The following is a 20,507-nucleotide window of genomic DNA, read 5'->3' on the forward strand; positions in this document are numbered from 1 at the left end:
GTATTTCAGATGGGTGACTGTTTTCTGTAAACTGTAGAAACTATTGTTCCATGTGCCATGCAACTATTAATTTAACAGAAGATAGTTTCTTGTTAACTGCAGTTTCCTATGGTACAGTGTGACATGAAAGCTGGAAAAGGCCTGTCTTCCGCAAAATAAAGTTCTGAGATCTGTTAAGGAAACCATGCTGCTAGAAATGATTCTAATATGTTTGCAGTTGCAATAATTTTAGATAATCTAAATACAAATGTTCTGAATGTATCAGATGTCATTATTTTTTAATTTGCAATACATAACCAACAATTTGTTACAACTCTTGCTTTAGGTTTAATATGAACAATACTGGATTAAAGTATAGTTATGTAAAGTAATTAAGTATATAAACTAAGAATGAGGGAGTCAGGCATATGATATGTAACTTAATATGCTGATCTAGTCAACCTATGGGGTGTTTTTGTTATTCTTTAGTGCTTTATGCATAGTTATTTTAGGCAGGTATGTGGTTGAAGAGTGACTCAGAAGTGCTTCAGTATTGTGTGACTGTTTGAGTGGAATTCCATGATGTTGTTCTCTATTTCCACTTTACATTCTTAAGGAATCAAGTGCAAATACTGTTTCATAACTAATCCTTGAGATAAGTATTGAGGATATGGCCTACACAGGAGGTGTTTATGTAGGACCAACTAGTGGTGCTTTCTTGAAAATACTGCAGTGGACAAGTGGAAGGTTTTCTGTGAAATGGATCAAGTTCTACCCTTTCTAATACCCCTTTTCAGAAAGTAAATTATTTCTGTGGTATGAGGTGGAGTGGTCTGTGAGAGGAGGGAGTACAGAGTCTGGTACAGTGGGTTTGGATTTCTTTGGAATCTAGCCTTCTCTGCAGTGTGTAACAAGCTTGCTACTCATATTTATTGCTGTGTCTGCTAGGGTATGCATCTAACAGATTGACCATGAGATCTGAAAACTCACAGCACAAATTTGTGTCCAGATTTGGACCTTAAGCAGCATTAACCAAATGACAAGCGATATATTTGAGTCAACAGTGTACTTCACACCAGCATGCACCCCCACTGGAGTACTGCATCCAGCTCTGGAGTCCTCGATACAGCAAAGACATGGACCTGTTGAAGAGGGTCCAGAGAAGGGCTGCAAATGCTCAGAAGGCTGCAGCACCTCTGAGGAATGGCTGAGAGAGTTGGGGTTGTTGTGAGAGAGAGAACCTGGAGAAGACAAGGCTCTGGGGAGACCTTATTGTGGCCTTTCAGTTCTTAAAATGGGTCTGTAAGAAAGAGGAGGAGAGGCTTTTTTAGCAGGGCCTGATGAGGGGTGCTGGTTTTAAACTAAAGGGGAGAATCAGGCTGCATGTGAGGAAGAAATTCTTTACAACGAGGGTAGTAAAATACTTGCAAAGGTTGCCCAGAAAAGTGGTGGATGCACCATCCCTGGAGACATTCAGGGCCAGGGCTGGATGTAGTTCTGGGCAACCTAATCTAGTTGAAGATGTCCCTAGTCATTGCAGGGGGATGGGGCTAGATGAGCTTTGAAGGTCCCCTCCAACCCGAACTATTCTACAATTCTGTTCTATGATTCTATGCACACATTATGGTGCTGAGAAGCCTTTCTGATAGTTTTTTTACAGTGAAAGGTTATTTGAATACATATATCTATTATTTAATATAGTGCTCTGTATGTGACTCAGTTCTTGGCTCAGTGTCATACACCCACAGCATGGTGCCAGCATGCTGACCTGCTGTTCCTGGAAGGCAAAACCTCCAGCAGTGAGCCTGAGTGTGAGCAGACTTGGAGCTATGGCCATATGGTTCAGAGTATTCCAGGAGTGGGAAATGAGACTAACCTGTCATTAAACTATATATTTATTGTGCAGCAGTTTCAATTCTGAAGAGTGTGTCTCAGTAGGTACCAAATCTGTAGGACATTTTTTATTGTTTTGCTTTGCTGCAAAAGGAGTCTAACTGAATAAACCTGAACAAGTAATTGAGCAGAGTATTCAGAAGGGGCTTGGCTTGCCATGGCCAAATTCAGTGGAGCGTTTACCTACTGAAAACCCTCAAATTGCACCAGGGGAGGTTTAGATTGGATATTAGGAAAAATTTCTTCACTAAAAGGGTTGCCAAGCATTGGAATAGGCTGCCCAGGGAAGTGATGGAGTCACCATTCCTGGAGGTATTTAAAAGACAAGTAATGTGGTGTCTAGGGACATGGTTTAGTGGTGGACTTGTCAGTGTTGGGTTAACTTTTGGACTCGATGATCTTAAAGGTCTTTTCCAACTTAAATGATTCTGTCATTCTATGATTTCAGTTCTTCATCAGTGCAAGTAATGGCAGTGTAAGGGCAGTAAAAATAAAGTAACTTAAGAATTTAAAGAATTTTTTTGGAAGCGTACAATGGGCAGAACTGCACTGTACAGCACTGAATGACAGATCCCTAAATGAGTGATTGCTATACCAAAATGCTGGACCATAAAAGCAAGTACACCATATATTATGGGATTTAAAATTCAGAACAGCAATTGAAGCTGTAAAATTGGAAGCAGTGTTCCTGGGAAAAAGCAGGGGAGGCACCAGATGATGTTTTGTGTAGGAAACTGGAAGCCTGTGTGTGACCCTGTAAATTGTAAATCATCCAGGACTCCTGAGTGGCAGGATTAGGCGCAAGCAAACTCTGCCAGGTCAAAGCGGTGTTAGAACATGCATCTTGAGGTTCAAATTATTGGATTAATCATCTATTGTATGTCTTGTTTTTCTACAGAAGTAATTGATAAAAGTCAAAGCTTACCATTTTCAGAGCTCGGAGATCAGAGTAAGAGATAAGTCAGTAGAAGTGCCTAGCAACTGGCACCAGGGGGTTCGATTACATGGAGAGCAGTCAGAGATGGGTGGCATTAGCTTTTATTTTACTCTGTCACAGTAGGTAGAGTAAAATCTCTCACTCTATTGTGATAGAGTAAAATCAAGGCAAGCCAGGAGCAATCCAGGCTTCCTGCAGAACTGGACAAATACTTGATTTTCGAAATTCTGATGTTTTTTCCCTGTCATTTAGATTAGCAATTAACATCACAAGAGAAGTTTTGTGACTTACCTTCCCCCCCCACCCCCAGCATTCTTTTTTCCTGGCTTTTGGCACTATTTTCTCTGTAGCCTTGTAGCATAGCAAAATTACCATTAATTCAGTTCTACTGCATGTAAAAGAATATTGCAGCATTTTTAAGAGCTCAGGTGAATCTGGAAGAGGTACTTTAGTTCATGTACATAAGTAGCATAAATGACATAAATTATCATTATTATTATTATTATTCGTATTATACTCAAGCCTATTATTCATGCTATACCAGAGCCTGAAAACTCTAACTTAGAGACAGATCTTGATTTAAAGAATAAGGAAGTTATCCCAAATCTTAAAGGACAGACTGAAATAAATAGCACTGTAAAGATTAGTGTATATTTGACTGTGGTCCACAGTCTAGTATTGCTTCTAGACCACAATTGCCTCATTTTGTTTCCAGAACTTCAACAGATACTTACACAAGCTAAAATACTTCCCAGACAAAAAAAAAAATTGCATGTACTTCAATAGTCCACCATTCCTCATTCTTTTCTTCATTACTGGCACTGGGATGGGGGGGAGCCACTAGTTAATTTGCTTGGTTTCAGTTTCTCTGACTTGGTTATTTTAAATCAGAAGTATTTAAAGTTCATTATTCCTGATAACTGGGCCACTACCTTAATTTTTATTACCTTAGAGTACAGCTGAATTATTTCCTTTTTGCAGGCTTACCACTTTTGGCACAGGGCTAGTGGATACCTTGGGTATGCTTCTTAGAGCAGCCTGACTCACAGTGCAACACCTAATACTGTGTTTTGCAGAGTGTGTTGTATTTCTCCTACCTATTTGATCACGTAAGAAAAGCATTGGTTGCTTTGTGTGTAGCGTGGGTTTAACATTCCTCCTGAGTCCTCATATGTCGGGAAGGGATTTCTCTTGCAAGGTGGTGTCTTCTGTAGCATTCCTGAGTCTTGCACTGTGCTGATTGTGCTAGCACTTCCTATGACAGAAAAGGTTGTTTCACCCTCGGATTACTCAAGTGCAAACCCCCACTGCTGCTTAAGTAGGAGAGCTGTGTGCTGTTCTTGTTAGGAGCATCCAAAACTTGAATGAAATCTCTGGTGAAGACAAGATCCATGCTTGGAAGAATAAAAGAACATACTACTAGAAATACTATATTCAGGGATAAGTTCCTTTTACTCAGCCATCTGTTATTTATGGGTAGTGGTATGGTGGACTTCTGCTAACTTCTAGTCATTGTGCTTTAATGTAGTATGTGGATCATGAATCTTAGAATCATAGAATAGTTAAGATTGGAAAAGACCTTAAGATCATCTAGTTCCAACCCCCCGCCATGGGCAGGGACACCTCACACTAAACCATGTCACCTAAGGCTCTGTCTAACCTGGCCTTGAACACTGCCAGGGATGGAGCATTCACAACTTCCCTGGGCAACCCATTCCGGTGCCTCACCACCCTTATAGTAAAGAGCTTCCTCCTTATATCTAATCTAAACTTCCCCTGTTTAAGTTTGAACCCATTACCCCTTGTCCTATCACTACGGTACCTAATGAAGAGTTCCTCCCCAGCATAAATTATATTTATTTATAAAATTATGAATATATCATTTTATATCATATCTGTATAGAATATATATGTAAAACAAATAAGATGTTAAACATAATATAGAAATACACAAAAAGTTAGGAATGTGAGACCATCCTATTCAGTTTGAGTAAGAAATCCTCCTTCTGAGCAGCTGGCTTTCTAGAAGGAAGCAAATTTTCTCACTTCCTATTTGAAATCACTGTTTTCCAGGCAACAATTGAACAGGCCCACATTTTGTCAGGAATCCCACCAAAACAAGATGTTACCCTCAGTGGCAAACTACAGTGTTTGGGAAACTTGGGGTTAATTATTGGTTGTGATTATTTTGATAGGATCCCCTAAAACCATGAAGTACATAGAGAATCTGATATCTCACACAGAGATTAGCTGCTCCTTTATAAAGCTGGTGAAGCTGGGAAACGAGGTTGTCTTGATTTCTTGATTGTCTTGAACTGAATAAAATGAGATCATAAGGTAGCACTTTAATAATAGATGTCATTGCGTACGCATATCCTTGTTTCTTCAAGGAAAGATTTTAAACCATATATGTCTTGAATAAAATCAAAAGCAAAATGACAATCTGAAAAGGATGGAACATATCTCTTTACAAATAGAGCAGACAGCAAAAAAAAAAAAGGATTCTTAGGTAAACATTGTAAAATAGTGTTCCAATTGTAACAGTGATTATCCTTAAGTTACTTATAGTTTTCAGATAGTACAGGGAAACAGCCTGACAGTGGCTAATGACAGTTACCATTTGCTGATTTTCTTGAGATCTGCGTGGCCTTTTTTTCTTTCTTTCCTATAATTAAAATACAGTTGATGATTTCCACAGCTACAGTCTTTCTAGAGTTTTGGAAGAGACGGAGAGCTGTATTAACCTATGACTGGGACCTCATAGACTGGGAAGATGAAGAGGTAAGACTAAACAGAAGTAAACCTGGAAATTGTGCTGTCAGCATGGTTTAAATACATACATTTAGCAATACATACTGTACACCACTATCATTCAGATAATATTTGCATTTATAACACTAGTTGCAGCATCAAAAAGTGTACCTGAGTCTGTACAAGCATACTTTCCTTCTGCAACTGGCATTATAATTCCAGATATAGAATCATAGAATCATAGAACAGTTAGGGTAGGAAAGGACCTTAAGATCATCTAGTTCCAACCCCCCTGCCATGGGCGGGGGCACCTCACACTAAACCATGCCACCCAAGGCTCTGTCCAACCTGGCCTTGAACACCGCCAGGGATGGAGCATTCACAACTTCCCTGAGCAATCCATTCCAGCGCCTCACCACCTTGTAGCCCTCCTCTGGACTTATTCCAACAGTTCCATGTCCTTTTTATGTTGAGGACACCAGAACTGCACACAATACTCCAAGTGAGGTCTCACAAGAGCAGAGTAGAGGGGCAGGATCACCTCCTTCGACCTGCTGGTCACGCTGCTTTTGATGCAGCCCAGGATACAGTTGGCTGTCTGGGCTGCAAGCGCACACTGAAGCCGGCTCATGTTCATTTTCTCATCGACCAACACCCCCAAGTCCTTCTCTGCAGGGCTGCTCTGAATCTCTTCTCTGCCCAACCTGTAGCTGTGCCTGGGATTGCTCCAACCCAGGTGTAGGACCTTGCATTTGGCATGGTTAAACTTCATAAGGTTGGCATCAGCCCACCTCACAAGTGTGTCAAGGTCCCTCTGGATGGCATCCCTTCCCTCCAGCGTATCAACCGAACCACACAGCTTGGTGTCATCTTGTTACCCCTTGTCCTGTCACTACAGGCCCTGATGAATAGTCCCTCCCCAGCATCCTTGTAGGATATATATAGGATATATAAATATATATATATATATATAGGACATATAAATGGGACCAAGACAGGCAAAGGGACAGAAACTAGATTTTATATCCTTCTTAGAGGCATAACTTATCCTTTAACATCCTGCTATCAGCATCAGCAAAAATAAAATGATTTTATAACTTCATAAATCAGTAGAGGACATAGCTATAATTTAACTGTATTGGTGACTTACCTGCAGCCTAAGTCAAGAGAGACTTTGCCACTACTTCTCTTACAGCTTTCCATAGATGCATAGATGCAAGCTGTTGGCTTTTAATAAATGGCTTAATATCATAAAAGGCACTGACATAACTGGCATTAATTTATAGTTTTCATATCAATTTTTGCAGAGAACCTAGTGTTTAGACCAACATTATGACCTGTGATCCTTTTAATGTCCTCACATATAGGGAGAGGCTCTTAGGTTTTTTGTGCTTTGTTGGTCTCTGGCACTTTCAAAAGGGTAAATTCTTTGGATGTTTGAGGTGGAGCATTATACAAAAGAATTTTTATCAATATAAATTTCCTTCTTTATAGCACATGTATATCTGATTTTTCATACCTCAGTGAAATAAGTGTTACAACAAATGGAATCTACCCTGTCGTTCCAGGAAGAGCTACGCCCTCAGTTTGAAGCTAAATATTCCCAAGTGGAAAGAGTAAATCCCATCACAGGAAAGCCTGAACCTTTTCAGCCTTTCCCTGATAAGCTCAGTCGACTAATGGTGTCTGTCTCAGGAATATTCTTCATGGTAATGTTTAATAATATTGGAATTATTGTAGCCTTTAATTTCATTTTGATGTAAATAATAACACAACTCATTAAGATTAATGGATTTACATAAGATAGGCAAAACTGATTGGCTCAGTCTTACTGCTTATTTAAGTATCAGTTTCTTTTAAAATACAGTTTTATTGAAAAAGAAGAATTAAGAAATGTTTTAATTCAGTGGTTGAGTATTTTCTTCTCTCAGAGTCAGCCCACCAAAACAAATGGCAATCTTTAAAAGACCTGTTAATTTGTGAATTCAGTGGGAATTATTTCAGGTGTAGTTTATTTTGTTATAATACGTGTATTCATAAATACTTCCCTGTAGATTTCACTGGTCCTCACTGCAGTGTTTGCTGTTGTGGTGTATCGTCTGGTAGCCATGGAACAGTTTGCTTCTTTCAAGTGGTATTTCATCAAGAAGTACTGGCAGTTTGCAACATCTGGCACTGGAGTCTGTATCAATTTTATGATCATCATGTCACTCAATGTTGTAAGTCTTCTGCACTTTCAAAGGAGGGATTAGGGTAAAGTAATTTTTATGAGGTTCCTGAGTTTACCGTGTATCAGATCTATATCATGTTCTTGCTTATTCACATAGCAGTGCCTGAAGCTAGTATTTCAGGGTTTTTTTCCTCTTCTAATACTATGTTTCTCAATGTTTTTCTCTAATAACTACTTAATTTGTCACTACACGTATTTACTTACATTACCAAGTCACAGTGGTACGGACTACTGCTTTCTATATTTGCGTTTCTGTTTTTTACATTACCCTTAAAAATACGTATCTAAGTGGAACTACGCTATTATTTTCTTGGCTGATACCTTCTTTTTGCTGGGCTTTTTTTTTTTTTTTTTTTGGGGGGTTGTGGGGGTTTTTTGGTACGATATTTTTTATATATATATTTATTTATTTACTTATTTTAATGATAACTTTTGAGTTCTTCCCTTTCTCATGTAAAATGCAATTGCAATATCAGTGTTGCACAGTTTTAGAATCACTGTGATACCTGATTTTGGTTTAAGTGTTTCATTTATCTATTCCCCAGGCAGGCATAAACATGTAGAAAGGAATAATAGCACAGCAAAGAATGGCTTTTAATTCTTTTAAGGAGATTGTGCAGTCACTGCAATAGAAAAGAATTCTTCAAAAACAGACAGTCACGTATTTATTTCTGTTATTATATCTTACAATTCCAAGTCATAAAAAAGTACATTCAAGTGAACAAGCACACTTAAGCTATTGAAAATAGCTTGCTATTAATAATAAATACTCAAGGAAATATTTCTCAGAGTGTGTAACTACCTTGGGCTAAGTGTCATTTCAAATTAAGACTGGAGATATTCAATATATAGACAGATAAGGAAGTTTTCAGTAATAGACTGATAATCCTCACCAGTATGAACATTCATGCAAAGAAATGTGCAAAAGTAGGCTTTTTGCTTACTTTTAGATCACATAGTTTTGCTCCTGAAGTTAGAGGATAAGCACCTTACTGTTCAGTAAGAGAACCATTGATGTTTGAACACTTTTCTTGACCTATTGGCTCTTGATTTATCTTTGTTGTATGTTTAATATATATGCTTACATGTATACATTTACAAGAGAATGGAACTAAAGTAGTTCAATGAAGTCTTTGTAGGAAACTATACACCCACTTGCAGGTACCTTCTTTGCCCGGTATCTGACTGGATACCTTGATGCTGTAGGCAATAGAACACCTATGCTTTTTGTGCTTCTCTTCATTCTGGGTTTGACAACAGACAGGATATGCCATACTTACACTATCTCTTATTTCTGTTTTAGGTATATGAAAAGGTTGCCTATCTCCTCACAGACTTAGGTATGTAGGTCTTTTATTAGTGGCATGGTTCTTGCTAGATGATGTACCTTTATATTTCCAGAAAACAGGGGTTTGAAAACTTCATCAATGCACAGTCTGATTCTGGCATTTCCTTACAGAAGTGAGAAGTATCAGAGAAAGAAATTATATGATTATTTCACCAAGTAAATAACAGAAAAGAAAGGAGTTTATTCTTATACTTCTACATTTTATGTTTTATAGTATAAATTGTCATCTTATAATAGAACAAAAGTCAAAACATATTCTTTCTTATAATGCTAAAACAGATTTTTTTTTCCATTTTTCACAAGTGCCTATTTTTTGGGGAGTTTTTTTTAAGTTTTTTAATATGAACTTTCATATGGAGAAAAAGATTTAAGATAATTACATTGTCTGAGATAAAATTGTTATGTCATAAATTTTAAAGTAGCACTAATTCTGTCACATTAAAAAAATTATACTGAAGCCTCTCATCGTGATTCGGTCATGGAGCTTTCTATCTTACAGAAAAAAAGAAAACAGATACAGTATTTGAAATCTCCTGCTGTGTGAATATGTTACCTTTTAGTGTTTCGTCTTAACCTGCTTTGTCAGCCCACGTCAAAATAAGCAACTGATAGTCGAAGTTTAAAACCAAGTTCACTGTTTAAATTTAACAGCTCCCTCTGCTGCTTCAAGTATTGAAGAGCATGCACTGAAAGAAGATGCTCCGAACAGTGTTTCAGTTAACAAGCAGCTGGACAGGTTAAAAGATTCATTATGCACAGTCAATTTTCCAAATTATTAAAATAATTTAAAATATTTTTCTGCATCACACTGATATGTATTCCTACTTAACTTTTTCAATATGTTATATTGACATGCAGGCGGAAAGAAAATGATGATGTCATTTGAGTATGTAAGCTGATTTTTCCTAAAATATCTAAAATAATTTAAAAACAGAAAGAAAAAAAGGCTTCTTGAATTAAGCATTGCTTAGAACATCAGGTGGTTAAGCTACGTAGCACACTTGCTAAGGTTTTTTTATATCAAAGAGGAGGAGGATATCAACTTCTGGGAACAAGTGCCCATTTGTAAAGCTAGTATCCTGTACATTTGTATTCTAAGTTAGGTATCATTAGACCAAAGTAATTTATTAAGTAGTACAAAAACTCTTATCAGTGTGCTATATTTCAAGTTTGATACATCCATCAGAGAAATTTGAATTAATCATTACCCCTGAGTTTTAAGTCAGACGTGAGGAGAATGAAGTAGTGGTCTTACAGGTGTGTTTAGAAGGCAAGATGCCTGTGTGAGAAACCAACTGACTGCTGGTTGTGTCTCTTTCCTTTGTTTTCCTTGGCAGCCCCTGGCTATTGCTCTGCTGATGCCAAAGTGCTTCTGCTTTTTGTTTGTTTTGTGGGGTTTTTTGTTGTTACGTTATGGGAGGTTTTTTGTTTGTTGCTTTTTTGGGTTTTGGGGGGGGGTTTTTTGTTTGTTGTTTTTTTTTTTTTTAATCAAGATACCTGTAGCTTTAAAATTAAAGGTTTATACTGAATTCAGAACTTTTTTGTGGAAATGAAACAGGTGTCTTCCCAAAGAGTTTTCTCCTGTTCTGTACCAAGGAGCTTGTATCTCCTGTTTATGCTTAGAACCAACGTAGTCTGAGCTGGGACAATGGTTTTGTAACCTGCAGACTGAACACTTTGAAGAAAAAAAAAAATTAACTGCAACTTGATGGAGCACTGTGACTGGAAACTGTCACTTGTTCTGTTAGTGTTGCTCAATCAGTGAGCAAACTTGGACATAATGTCATTTTTGTTTATATAACGTATATTTATGTCTTTCCACAGAGCACCCTCGAACAGAATCTGAGTGGGAAAACAGCTTTGCCTTGAAAATGTTCCTCTTCCAGTTTGTCAACTTGAATAGCTCCATCTTTTACATTGCCTTTTTCCTTGGCAGGTAAGGTACCTTAGCTAATTACACTTAAAGGAGAACTTGCGCAGGACTCATAATCCTTGCTAATTTTATAGGTTTGAAGAAAATAAATCAACAACTTGAACTGTGAGATTTAGATGCAAGTCACTTTCTGATTATAATTAATAACACTAATATTTTTAACTGTGTGTGACAGTTAGACCCTTGAAATCTTTGCTCATGAAACTAGACAGTAAAAAGTCTACTTTTTAAGTGGGGTCTATGTACATGACTTTGCTACTAAATAAGAATTCAGAACCTTTGAACATACAAGCCACTTCCTAAACGTGGATCTGTGTTTAGCCCCGCATTAATAGGCTTTATTCATTATTTCCTGTTTATTCCCCTTGGGTTGCATTTTACAGAATCTATTTCTATAAGTAATAAATATTGTCTGGCAAACAAGAGTAGGAGACAGAAATTCTGGCTCAAATTTTCCTGTTTATCTTTAGCTCAAATCATGGGATACCAGACAGGTCTAACCTTGCTTCATCTTTACTTCCTTATGATCAGAATTATAATTCCTGCAGAACCTAGAGTATTTCAGAGTGCCTTCTATAAAATTGTGTAATATAATTTCAGTTCAAGATTGTTTGGGAAAAAAACCCAGACAACACTCTAGGAAAGACTGTTGGTAATATCTTATTTGTATCTTGCTATCTCCTATGTCTACTAGGACCAGGCACAAGGTTTTTTCTCTCTCATCTAAAACTTTCACTGAAGTCAGTGAGGATTTTGCTTCGATTTCTTATACAAGAATCTCTTAGATCTTTGCAAATCATTTGGTTCTTATGGGTTTGGAAAAAAGATTCTGAGAGTGCACGCTTCACGTGGCCAAGCAGATCCCGTTTCTGCAGTCAATTCCTATGTATTGCAATGGCTTATCTTCTTACAAGTAGATTAGAGAGGCTGAATATCTAACATTTAAAACCTCTGAAGCTAGGATTTTTTTGTCTTGGACATAATAAAAGCTTAATGTCACTTGCAAAATGATGGTCCTTGTTTGCATTCTGAAACTTCCATATCCTACAGATACCAGATTTGAGCCTGTGTGATTTAATCTGTTTATATTTTCTGAGTTTGCTCAGTGAATGTTGTGAAATAACTACTGATATAGGGTGTTCTTGGAATGTGCACTTAGAAACAGAAATCTTACTTTCCAGATTTGCAGGCCGCCCAGGAAAGTACAACAAGCTTTTTAACAGATGGAGACTGGAAGAGGTAAGCAGTGCTATTCTGTGTTCCTGTGAAATTCCCATGCGTGAAAAGGAAATGGCTGAAGGATATTAGTTAAGTGCAGTGAAGAGTAAATTCTTATTTATAGTAAAGGATAGGAAACAGGACATGTGTTTTTCCTTCTGCATTCTCCACTGTGCTGAGTGACCCTGGCCAAGACACGCAGTTCTTTCTGTCTCTATCTTTGGGAAAAGTGTATCTCTATCTTTGGGAAAAGAGAAGTGATGTTCCCTTACCTCACTTCTAAATCCTACGTGACTGGAATCTCCTGGGTGTGTAGAATTTTTGGATGGAGGACATAATTAGCTTTTTTATCAGCCTCTTCTGCCAACACAGGAAAGATGTGGAGCTGTTGGAGTGGGTCCAGAGGAGGCCACAAAAATACTCCAAGGCCTGCAGCATGTCTGCTATGGAGAAAAACTGAGAGTTGGGGTTGAGTTGTTCAGCCTGGAGAAGAGGAGACTCTGATGAGACCTTAGAGCACCCTTTCAATACTTAAAGGAGACTTACAAGAATAATGAGGACTAACTTTTTAGTAGGGCTTGCTGCAATAGGACAAGGGGGGATGGCTTTAAACTGACAGGTGGGAGATATAGATTAGATATTAGGAAGAAGTTCTTCCCTGTGAGGTTCATGAGGCCCTGGCACAGGTTGCCCAGAGAAGCTGTGGCTGCCCCATCCCTGGCAGTGTTCAAGGCCAGGTTGGATGGGGCTTGGAGCAACCTGGTCTAGTGGAAGGTGTCCCTGCCCACAGCAGGGGATTGAAACTGGATGAGCTTTAGAGATCCCTTCCAACCTTCTTTGATTCTAAAGTTGAAAAGAAAAAAAACAATATTTTCAAAATCTACTTGAAAATGTGTTGGAGTTGCACCTCCCTGGGTATCTCTACCATGCTGAAGTTATCTCTGAGAAACAGGTTTCTTTTATTGAACCTTGGTAGCCACAGAGTAAAATACCATAAATTTCTCATCTATGTTCTAACAAGAGTTTCTGTAATTACTAAACATTTTAATAGGGCAATTTATATAGTTTTTTTTTATATATATATAATTTATATAGTTAAGATACTGGTACCAGAGATTCAGTTATTAAGTCTCTGTTCACTTAGGATGTTACAAATTATTGTACATATTGCTCTGTTCTTCTGAAATGAATTTGTATGTATTGGTCTAAGTGAAATGGACTGTATCATTTATCATATACCAAGCACTCATACCCTTATGTAATATGATCTAGTTCTCCAAGAAATAATATGTCTAAAGTTTGTTCAGCTAAAGTCTGTGTCAATATTTCTGTTATTAATATTTTTTAATATTTCTGTAGTTGGAGGTTAATGTTTTTCACCAAACATATTCGAGTATTTTTCATTCACCCTCTAACAAATAAAAATGAAAGGAATTCTGTGATTTTAGCTATTGATCTTTTACCATTTCATTTCAGTGTCACCCTAGTGGCTGCTTGATAGATCTGTGCTTGCAAATGGGAGTTATTATGGTTTTAAAACAAATGTGGAACAACTTCATGGAACTAGGCTATCCGTAAGTTCAGATGTAAAATTTGGTTTACAAATAGCAATTACATTACTGAGATTCAGTGATAGGGAAAAATATTATGTTTCCATAGTATTTTTGCTTTTTGCATCTCATACACTGTAACTGCATTCCCAAGGGAAGCATTAACTGCTGCTCTAAGACAAAGCTTGTTTGGATATGTGAACCATCAAAACTGTTTACTGTGATTTCATTTTCCATAGTACAAACAGCTGCTGAAGAGAGTAGTGGGCTAAGAGTCTACGGTTCTCTTGAAACTGAAAGAATATGTTTTCAGGAGAAGGTTGCTAATCAAATATTAATCTAATCAAAGTCTCAACCTTGAAAATCTGTCAGAAAGGGTTATGCTCACAATGTGGAATCATTCTGCAAATGAGGAGCCACGTACTGTGTTATTGTGAGACTTTGATTTCTGAAAAGAAATGTACCTGAAGTATCAATCTTCCTGTCTTCTCAGCCCAGAATTTGAGAACATGCTTATAATCCTTTCTGGCAAATAGTGTTTCATTTTGACAAGCCATTGTTTGGCAGCAGTTGCTCTTTCAGTAGCAAGAGAGATTAAGAGCTAAACCCTAAATTAGCTGGAGAAAAAATAAGAGCCTGTTAATAAAAATACTTACAAGAAAATTATTTCCGATCTTCAGTCTCTTTTCAGTAATATCTGGAAACAAACAATAGTTTTTAATTGCCACCTGTGACAGTACTAGGTAATAGTTTTCATTTGTATAACATTTTAATATGTGGGACTAGTTCCTACTTAATATTATAGATACTTTGTGAAAAGACTTCTGCACAGCTTTGTAAAAAATAATCTTAAATCTTCGCAGCTTCAGCAACACTTTTTTAGACACACTTTATTGCTTCAAGAAAAAGATAATCTGTAGAGTATTTAGATCTTTAGGTTTGTTCCAAAGTAGTGGATGTGTTCGACTGTTCAATGTATTCCAGTAGCATAGATTTCTTATTGAGCTTCACTTACTTGGTTTTTCCCAGGATTAAAAACTAAGCATTACTTACTGGTTTAATGCTCTTGCTAAGCATGATTGGTTTTTTATTTAGGAAAATTCTACAGAAAAAGTCTATGCAAGCAAATACCGTATTCTGATAAGCTTATTTGTTGAATGACTAACATGCTACATGAAAGACATAATTAAAATCGTAATGAAGAATTCTGAGGACTTCTTTGAATTGTATCTTATATGATATCATAAGTGTTTGCAGAAAATACCTGAGTAAGCATTCAGGTGCTGCTCAAAATAGGCCCTCTTACTTGAAAACAATACCAGCAAGTTTTGTAAATTACTGAGCAAATACAGTCAAAAATAATACTCTGTTTATCTAATAAAGTTTATTACAGAATTGGTGGTCACGGCGCAAAATGAAGAGAGGAGGGCAATTAATGGAGCATAAAGTTTCTCTGCCTCAGTGGGAAAAGGACTGGAATCTACAGCCTATGAATCTTCATGGTTTAATGGATGAATATTTAGAGATGGGTGAGCAAATTTAGGGAGGTGTCGGTTTTCTTAAGAAAATGGAACTATATTACATGTTAAAAGATCTTTTGCACTTCCAGTTTCTAACCAGAGAAATGCCTGTCTAGTTTTACAGTTTGGCTTCACCACCATCTTTGTTGCTGCCTTCCCACTGGCACCTCTCCTGGCATTGCTTAACAATATCATAGAAATAAGGTTAGATGCATACAAGTTTGTCACTCAGTGGCGAAGACCTATGCCTGCAAGAGCAACGGATATAGGTGAGAGAACCTAATGACTTTTTCCTTCTTTTATGCAGCTTAACCCTTAAAATAGTTCATGCATCAAAAGTAAAACTGATAACGTAACCCACAGACCTCAGTGACAACTCTCCTGTTAAGCAACAAAAGACTACTCAGTTGCTTAGCTAAGAGGACTCCTCAAATTTGTTTTTCATTTCCAAAAAGGGATCATGATAGTTTGAATTTTGAAAACAGGCTAAATGGTATTTTATACTTCTGATTTGTGGAACTTTAAGTCCAAAATGCTATTTGAAATACAAGGACTAAATTCACTTTTGGTTTAAAACTGAATTAATAAAAAATAAGGGATCTCTTTCCAATATCTTGTATTTGGCCTCTATAACCAAGGGTTGTGGTTATACCTTTGTTGCTTTAGCCATTTCTTCTCAGCAGTGTGTGTCTTACTGTAAAACTTCATTCAGGTGGAGTCAGTGGTGGCAGGGGTGTGGGGACATGGCTTAATCTTGATTACCTTTTCTGACTGAGTAGGTCTTTCTCAGTAAGAAAGGATAACTATATGACTAACAGTGCTTTAAGTGTCATTAGCATGACTTAATATGATTGTAAAAACTTAATGATTTCCTTGTCATTTCTCTTGTTTCCAGGTATCTGGTATGGGATTCTGGAAGGAATTGGAGTCCTGGCTGTCATCACCAATGCCTTTGTTATTGCCATTACTTCCGATTACATTCCACGTTTTGTCTATGCATACAAATATGGTCCCTGTACAGATCAAGGGTACAGACAAGAAAAGTAATTAGGATATTCTTTATATATACATGTGTAATTCAGTGGAAGCTCACTTTTGCAGCTGTCTTTCTGTGTTAACATACATAACATATATCAGCAATATTTTACCTTTTACATCTGTGCAAATCTTCACAGATGCTAAGTGCAAGTGTAACTCAGCCATTCCAGAGAGTTTGCAAACAAACTGCACGGATATGTAAGTGGAAAATCATGTCTTCCCTTGTGAATGCCATCAACAAACTTCACTACACATCGTAGCAGTTTACAGGCTTTCTCTAGATAAGGTTTTCTTCTTTTCTGTAATAGTTCTGACTGTCTGCTAACACTATGCTCCCACACACATATGTGCCAAACCCTCTTTTACCCTAAGCCTTGTTCACCCTCAAACTTCCCTGCCTGTTTCTCTTCAGAAATGCTTGCAGCCAAGCACCAGCAAGATTGGCCTCAACACTATTCAGCCTGAGTCCATATGTTTTTAATTAGCTTCAAGGAAGGTACCTTGCCTGTCTGCCGCATCAGGCCAGTTTCCTGCATTTCTCTCCGGCAGCTTACCAGTGTCTCTGAACTGTGTGTCCACTGTGTTCAGTCTGCATTTCCCACTGTCTGTTATGACCTTTTACATGATCTAAACAGCTCACAGTACTTATGGGCACCCTCTCTTTTATCTAGGGACCAGTGCCCTATAGGTGGTTTTAGGGGATGGTTTTGGATCATTTTATTGTCTTTTTAATATGGGATCAAGGTTACCTAAAGAAAAGGAAGCATCACTTTGCTAGTACTATAGCACATCTCACAAGCACAACTTACCTTCTTTATTGCACAGGAGGAGTGGTAAGAGTGAAAACATCAAGGCTTGACCAGCAAGCCAGTACTGCTGCATTCACAGACTGCCCCAGTTCAAACCACAGGGGTCTGTCCATCCTTTCCTTATTGCTCCATCAGTAATGACTCGAAAGAGAGAGTTACTCTTCCTGTGTTGTCACAGGAGGAGAGAATTTAGCGGCAAAAAAGGATGAGGAAGAACAGGATGAGAAAAGACCATGGCAGAAAAAAGTTGGTGCTTAATGTACACTACCCATTTAATAGAGAACTATGTAATTCTATTTCTTCTTTTGCTGGAGTTATTTAAGGTGTCACAGCAAACCTGAAGGTTCAGGAAGCATAATAGGATCCCTGATGCATCTATTTTTACATGTCCTTGGCCTTTCAGAAGTCCCTTTGTTAAACTGCAGGACAGCTTTCCAAGAAGATGGGGTGTCTTATGTGTCTATGGTTTTCCAGAAACAGACAGAATTTTTGCTTCTTCACTAATTCAATGCATTTATGTGATTTCTGCCATCAATCCTAATATTTTGTTGCCTTTAAGATGGCTGTTTGGTATTTATGCACTGTTGATTTTACTGTTGGTGAAAATTCTTCTTTGATTCAACTCAAAACCTGACATTTTTTGGTATATGCTGCATGATTGGGGGCAGATTCTGACAGGATGTTGAATAGCTCTTCTTTCTGCCTCTCGCCATCTTTCTAAGTACAATAATTTTGAGACATCAGAGAACACTGTAGCAACCATTTTCAGTTTATGTCTGCTGATGGATAAGAAGCAAAACCATGAAAAGTGCTGAAGGTGGATTTTTAGACAGTGTTATCCCTGAAACATGTTTCTTGTTTCTTTCCAATAAAACCTTCCTTATTTGTTTGAAATTTTAGAATTGGTTTTGTCCTGATAAGCTAAGAAATTTGTACGCTCACAATATGTGATGGCAGACTGTTTACATAGAGGATCTGTGCTGCATAACCACTTGATGAAGAATGTCTTCACCCTATATCTTTTCCTTTCAGATGCTTAAAAGGATATGTCAACAGCAGTTTATCAGTATTTGATTTGAGTGAACTTGGAATGGGATACTCAGGATACTGCCGGTATGTTTTGATGCTTTCCCTTCTTGTAATACAGGCATAGATGTTAATACAGACATAAAACAGGAAGTCAGTGCTTAAATTACTGGTGTAACAGTTTCTTTTTTGCTTGTAAAAGCATTGGAGTTCAAGTTGGTTCAGCATGGAACCATGTCTGAAGTGCAAACACTGTGTGGTAGGATGCAGTACTAACAGACTGGAAACCTATGTTCTGAGTTTTTCCAGGACTCTTGCAAGCCCTGTCTTTTATGCCTCTATGAATTATTTCACTTCAGAGTTTCCCCAGTTGCCAAGAGGGTAAAAATTCTCATTTTGGTTTTCTTAAGCATTCTGAGGTCCATTAATTAAAATACACAAAATTTTTTTGTGGCTCTAACCCGTTTAGAGATCCTAAACAATTATGCAAGATATATACAAGAAATTAGGCATAAAAATTAAATACAACATTGCATGAGTGCACTCCTGGTTTCAAATTTAGTTTTGCAGTGAGAGTTAGCTTGAATTGACTAAGAAGTTATAGAATCATGTTACATTTATGCAAACTTTGTCTGGAGAATCTCAAGCACTTAGAAGCACAGACAAGAACCAATTTAGAGTCAACACACTTGAACTTAACACTCCAGGGTGTCGACTTTGCAACAACAAAAGAAATTGTTTGCTCTGGAATTTTGGAAGCAAAAAGTGCCATCTTCATTTATTTCTGTATTATTTGTTTGTATTGTGGACTATTCTCCTTTTCTGTTTAATCCCTCTTGAAGTACACTTTCACTTCAGTTTCTCTCCTTGTCCAGGTTTTCAAGCACAGACTAACTTTCTGGGTTTTGATTTGCTTTCCAGGTATAGAGATTACAGAGCCCCACCATGGAGTTCAACTCCATATGAATTCACTTTACAGTTCTGGCATGTCCTGGCAGCACGTCTGGCCTTCATCATAGTATTTGAGGTTAGTTATGAAAAGGAACAATTCCTTTCTACCTCTTTAAACTCTTGGTTGATTTTTTTTTTTTTTTTACTTTTTTTTTTGCAATTGTCCCATAAAAAAAATTGTCAGCATCATCAGCTTCTTGTTCATTACAGTCAGGAGAAAAAGGGGAAAAAAAAATTACCTTCCCCAAGCTGTTGTCAATCAGACTGAATTGACAGAGCACACACAGATTTTTAGATTCCCTCCAAGATCATGTTTCCTTAAGTCATACATCAGGTCAGTTCTGAATCAAATCTTTCATGTTTTATTGAAAAAGAAGTGCAACTCAGGTTTACAATAAGCACAGTTATTACCAGTTAAAATCTGTGTCAGGGAAATGGTACATGATTCTAGCTTATTCTGTGATTCTGTGTGATTCTGTGAATATAAAAATAGAAATGTGTGTGCTAACTTTGGAAAATGTATTACGGGCTGACCAGGAGTCTGGTTACTTTGATTACAGGCTCTTAACAATGACTGCTTGTAGGCAGTGTTAGCTATTGTTATTCAGACTAGCATGTCCTGCAGTCAAGTCTTCATTTAGGTCACTAAAGTTTTTCTTTTCAGAAGACTTCAGCATTTTCACATCTCTGTAAAACTATAAAATATAATATATTAAAAATGGAGTTGATTTTTGGTCATGAATTAAACCTCAATTCCAGTTTTGCTGCAAGCTTTTAGGCTCTAAAATATGGATATTAGAAGTGAACATTTATGCACCTTTGAAGCAATTCTTTTCATTCTTCTTTTCAGCACCTTGTTTTTGGAATAAAGTCTTTCATTGCCTACCTGATTCCAGACATGCCTAAAGACTTGTGTGACAGAATGAGGAGAGAGAAATACTTAGTCCAGGAAATGATGTATGAGGCTGAACTGGAGCATTTGCAGAGAGAAAGGAAAAAGAATGGGAAACAATATCACCATGAATGGCCTTAGTCACTACCATGCTGCAACAAAAACAGTTTGGAAATTTAAGAGTGCAGTTACAAAATTAAGTCAGAATCTGGCATCAGTAGTGTATGTATGTTCTTGCTGGGCAGGACAGTTGCAGGCTTTGGTGGCACCTGAAAAATAGATGCTTCTGATGAACAAAATGAAAAGCCTTACCTGTAATGGATCTGTGGTGAGTCGGCAACTCGGGTCAGAATTGGCACTCAGGAAATGCACAGACAGATAAAAAATTTGGACACCATGATTTAAAAAAGGCAATGAATTTTCCTGCTGTTT

General features: G+C 37.4%; 1 protein-coding gene across 2 annotated transcripts in view; it reads left to right on the forward strand.

The window, feature by feature from the left end:
- ANO3 (anoctamin 3) overlaps window positions 1-20,216 on the forward strand; it is a gene marked incomplete at both ends in the record, with an annotated part of 217,427 nt that extends 197,211 nt beyond the window's left edge. For both annotated transcript variants that reach the window (XM_080617104.1, XM_080617105.1), the window contains 13 exons: window positions 5,508-5,590; window positions 7,129-7,269; window positions 7,615-7,779; window positions 9,094-9,130; window positions 10,963-11,074; window positions 12,253-12,310; window positions 13,766-13,863; window positions 15,223-15,368; window positions 15,476-15,628; window positions 16,255-16,402; window positions 18,239-18,319; window positions 19,154-19,259; window positions 20,034-20,216. In XM_080617104.1, coding sequence (XP_080473230.1) covers window positions 5,508-5,590; window positions 7,129-7,269; window positions 7,615-7,779; window positions 9,094-9,130; window positions 10,963-11,074; window positions 12,253-12,310; window positions 13,766-13,863; window positions 15,223-15,368; window positions 15,476-15,628; window positions 16,255-16,402; window positions 18,239-18,319; window positions 19,154-19,259; window positions 20,034-20,216 — 1,511 coding nt within the window. The remainder of the gene's footprint in view (window positions 1-5,507; window positions 5,591-7,128; window positions 7,270-7,614; window positions 7,780-9,093; window positions 9,131-10,962; window positions 11,075-12,252; window positions 12,311-13,765; window positions 13,864-15,222; window positions 15,369-15,475; window positions 15,629-16,254; window positions 16,403-18,238; window positions 18,320-19,153; window positions 19,260-20,033) is intronic.
- Window positions 20,217-20,507: the final 291 nt, after the last annotated feature.

The sequence above is a fragment of the Psittacula echo genome, assembly GCF_963264785.1.
Source record: "Psittacula echo genome assembly, chromosome: 5".
NCBI lineage: Eukaryota > Metazoa > Chordata > Aves > Psittaciformes > Psittacidae > Psittacula > Psittacula echo.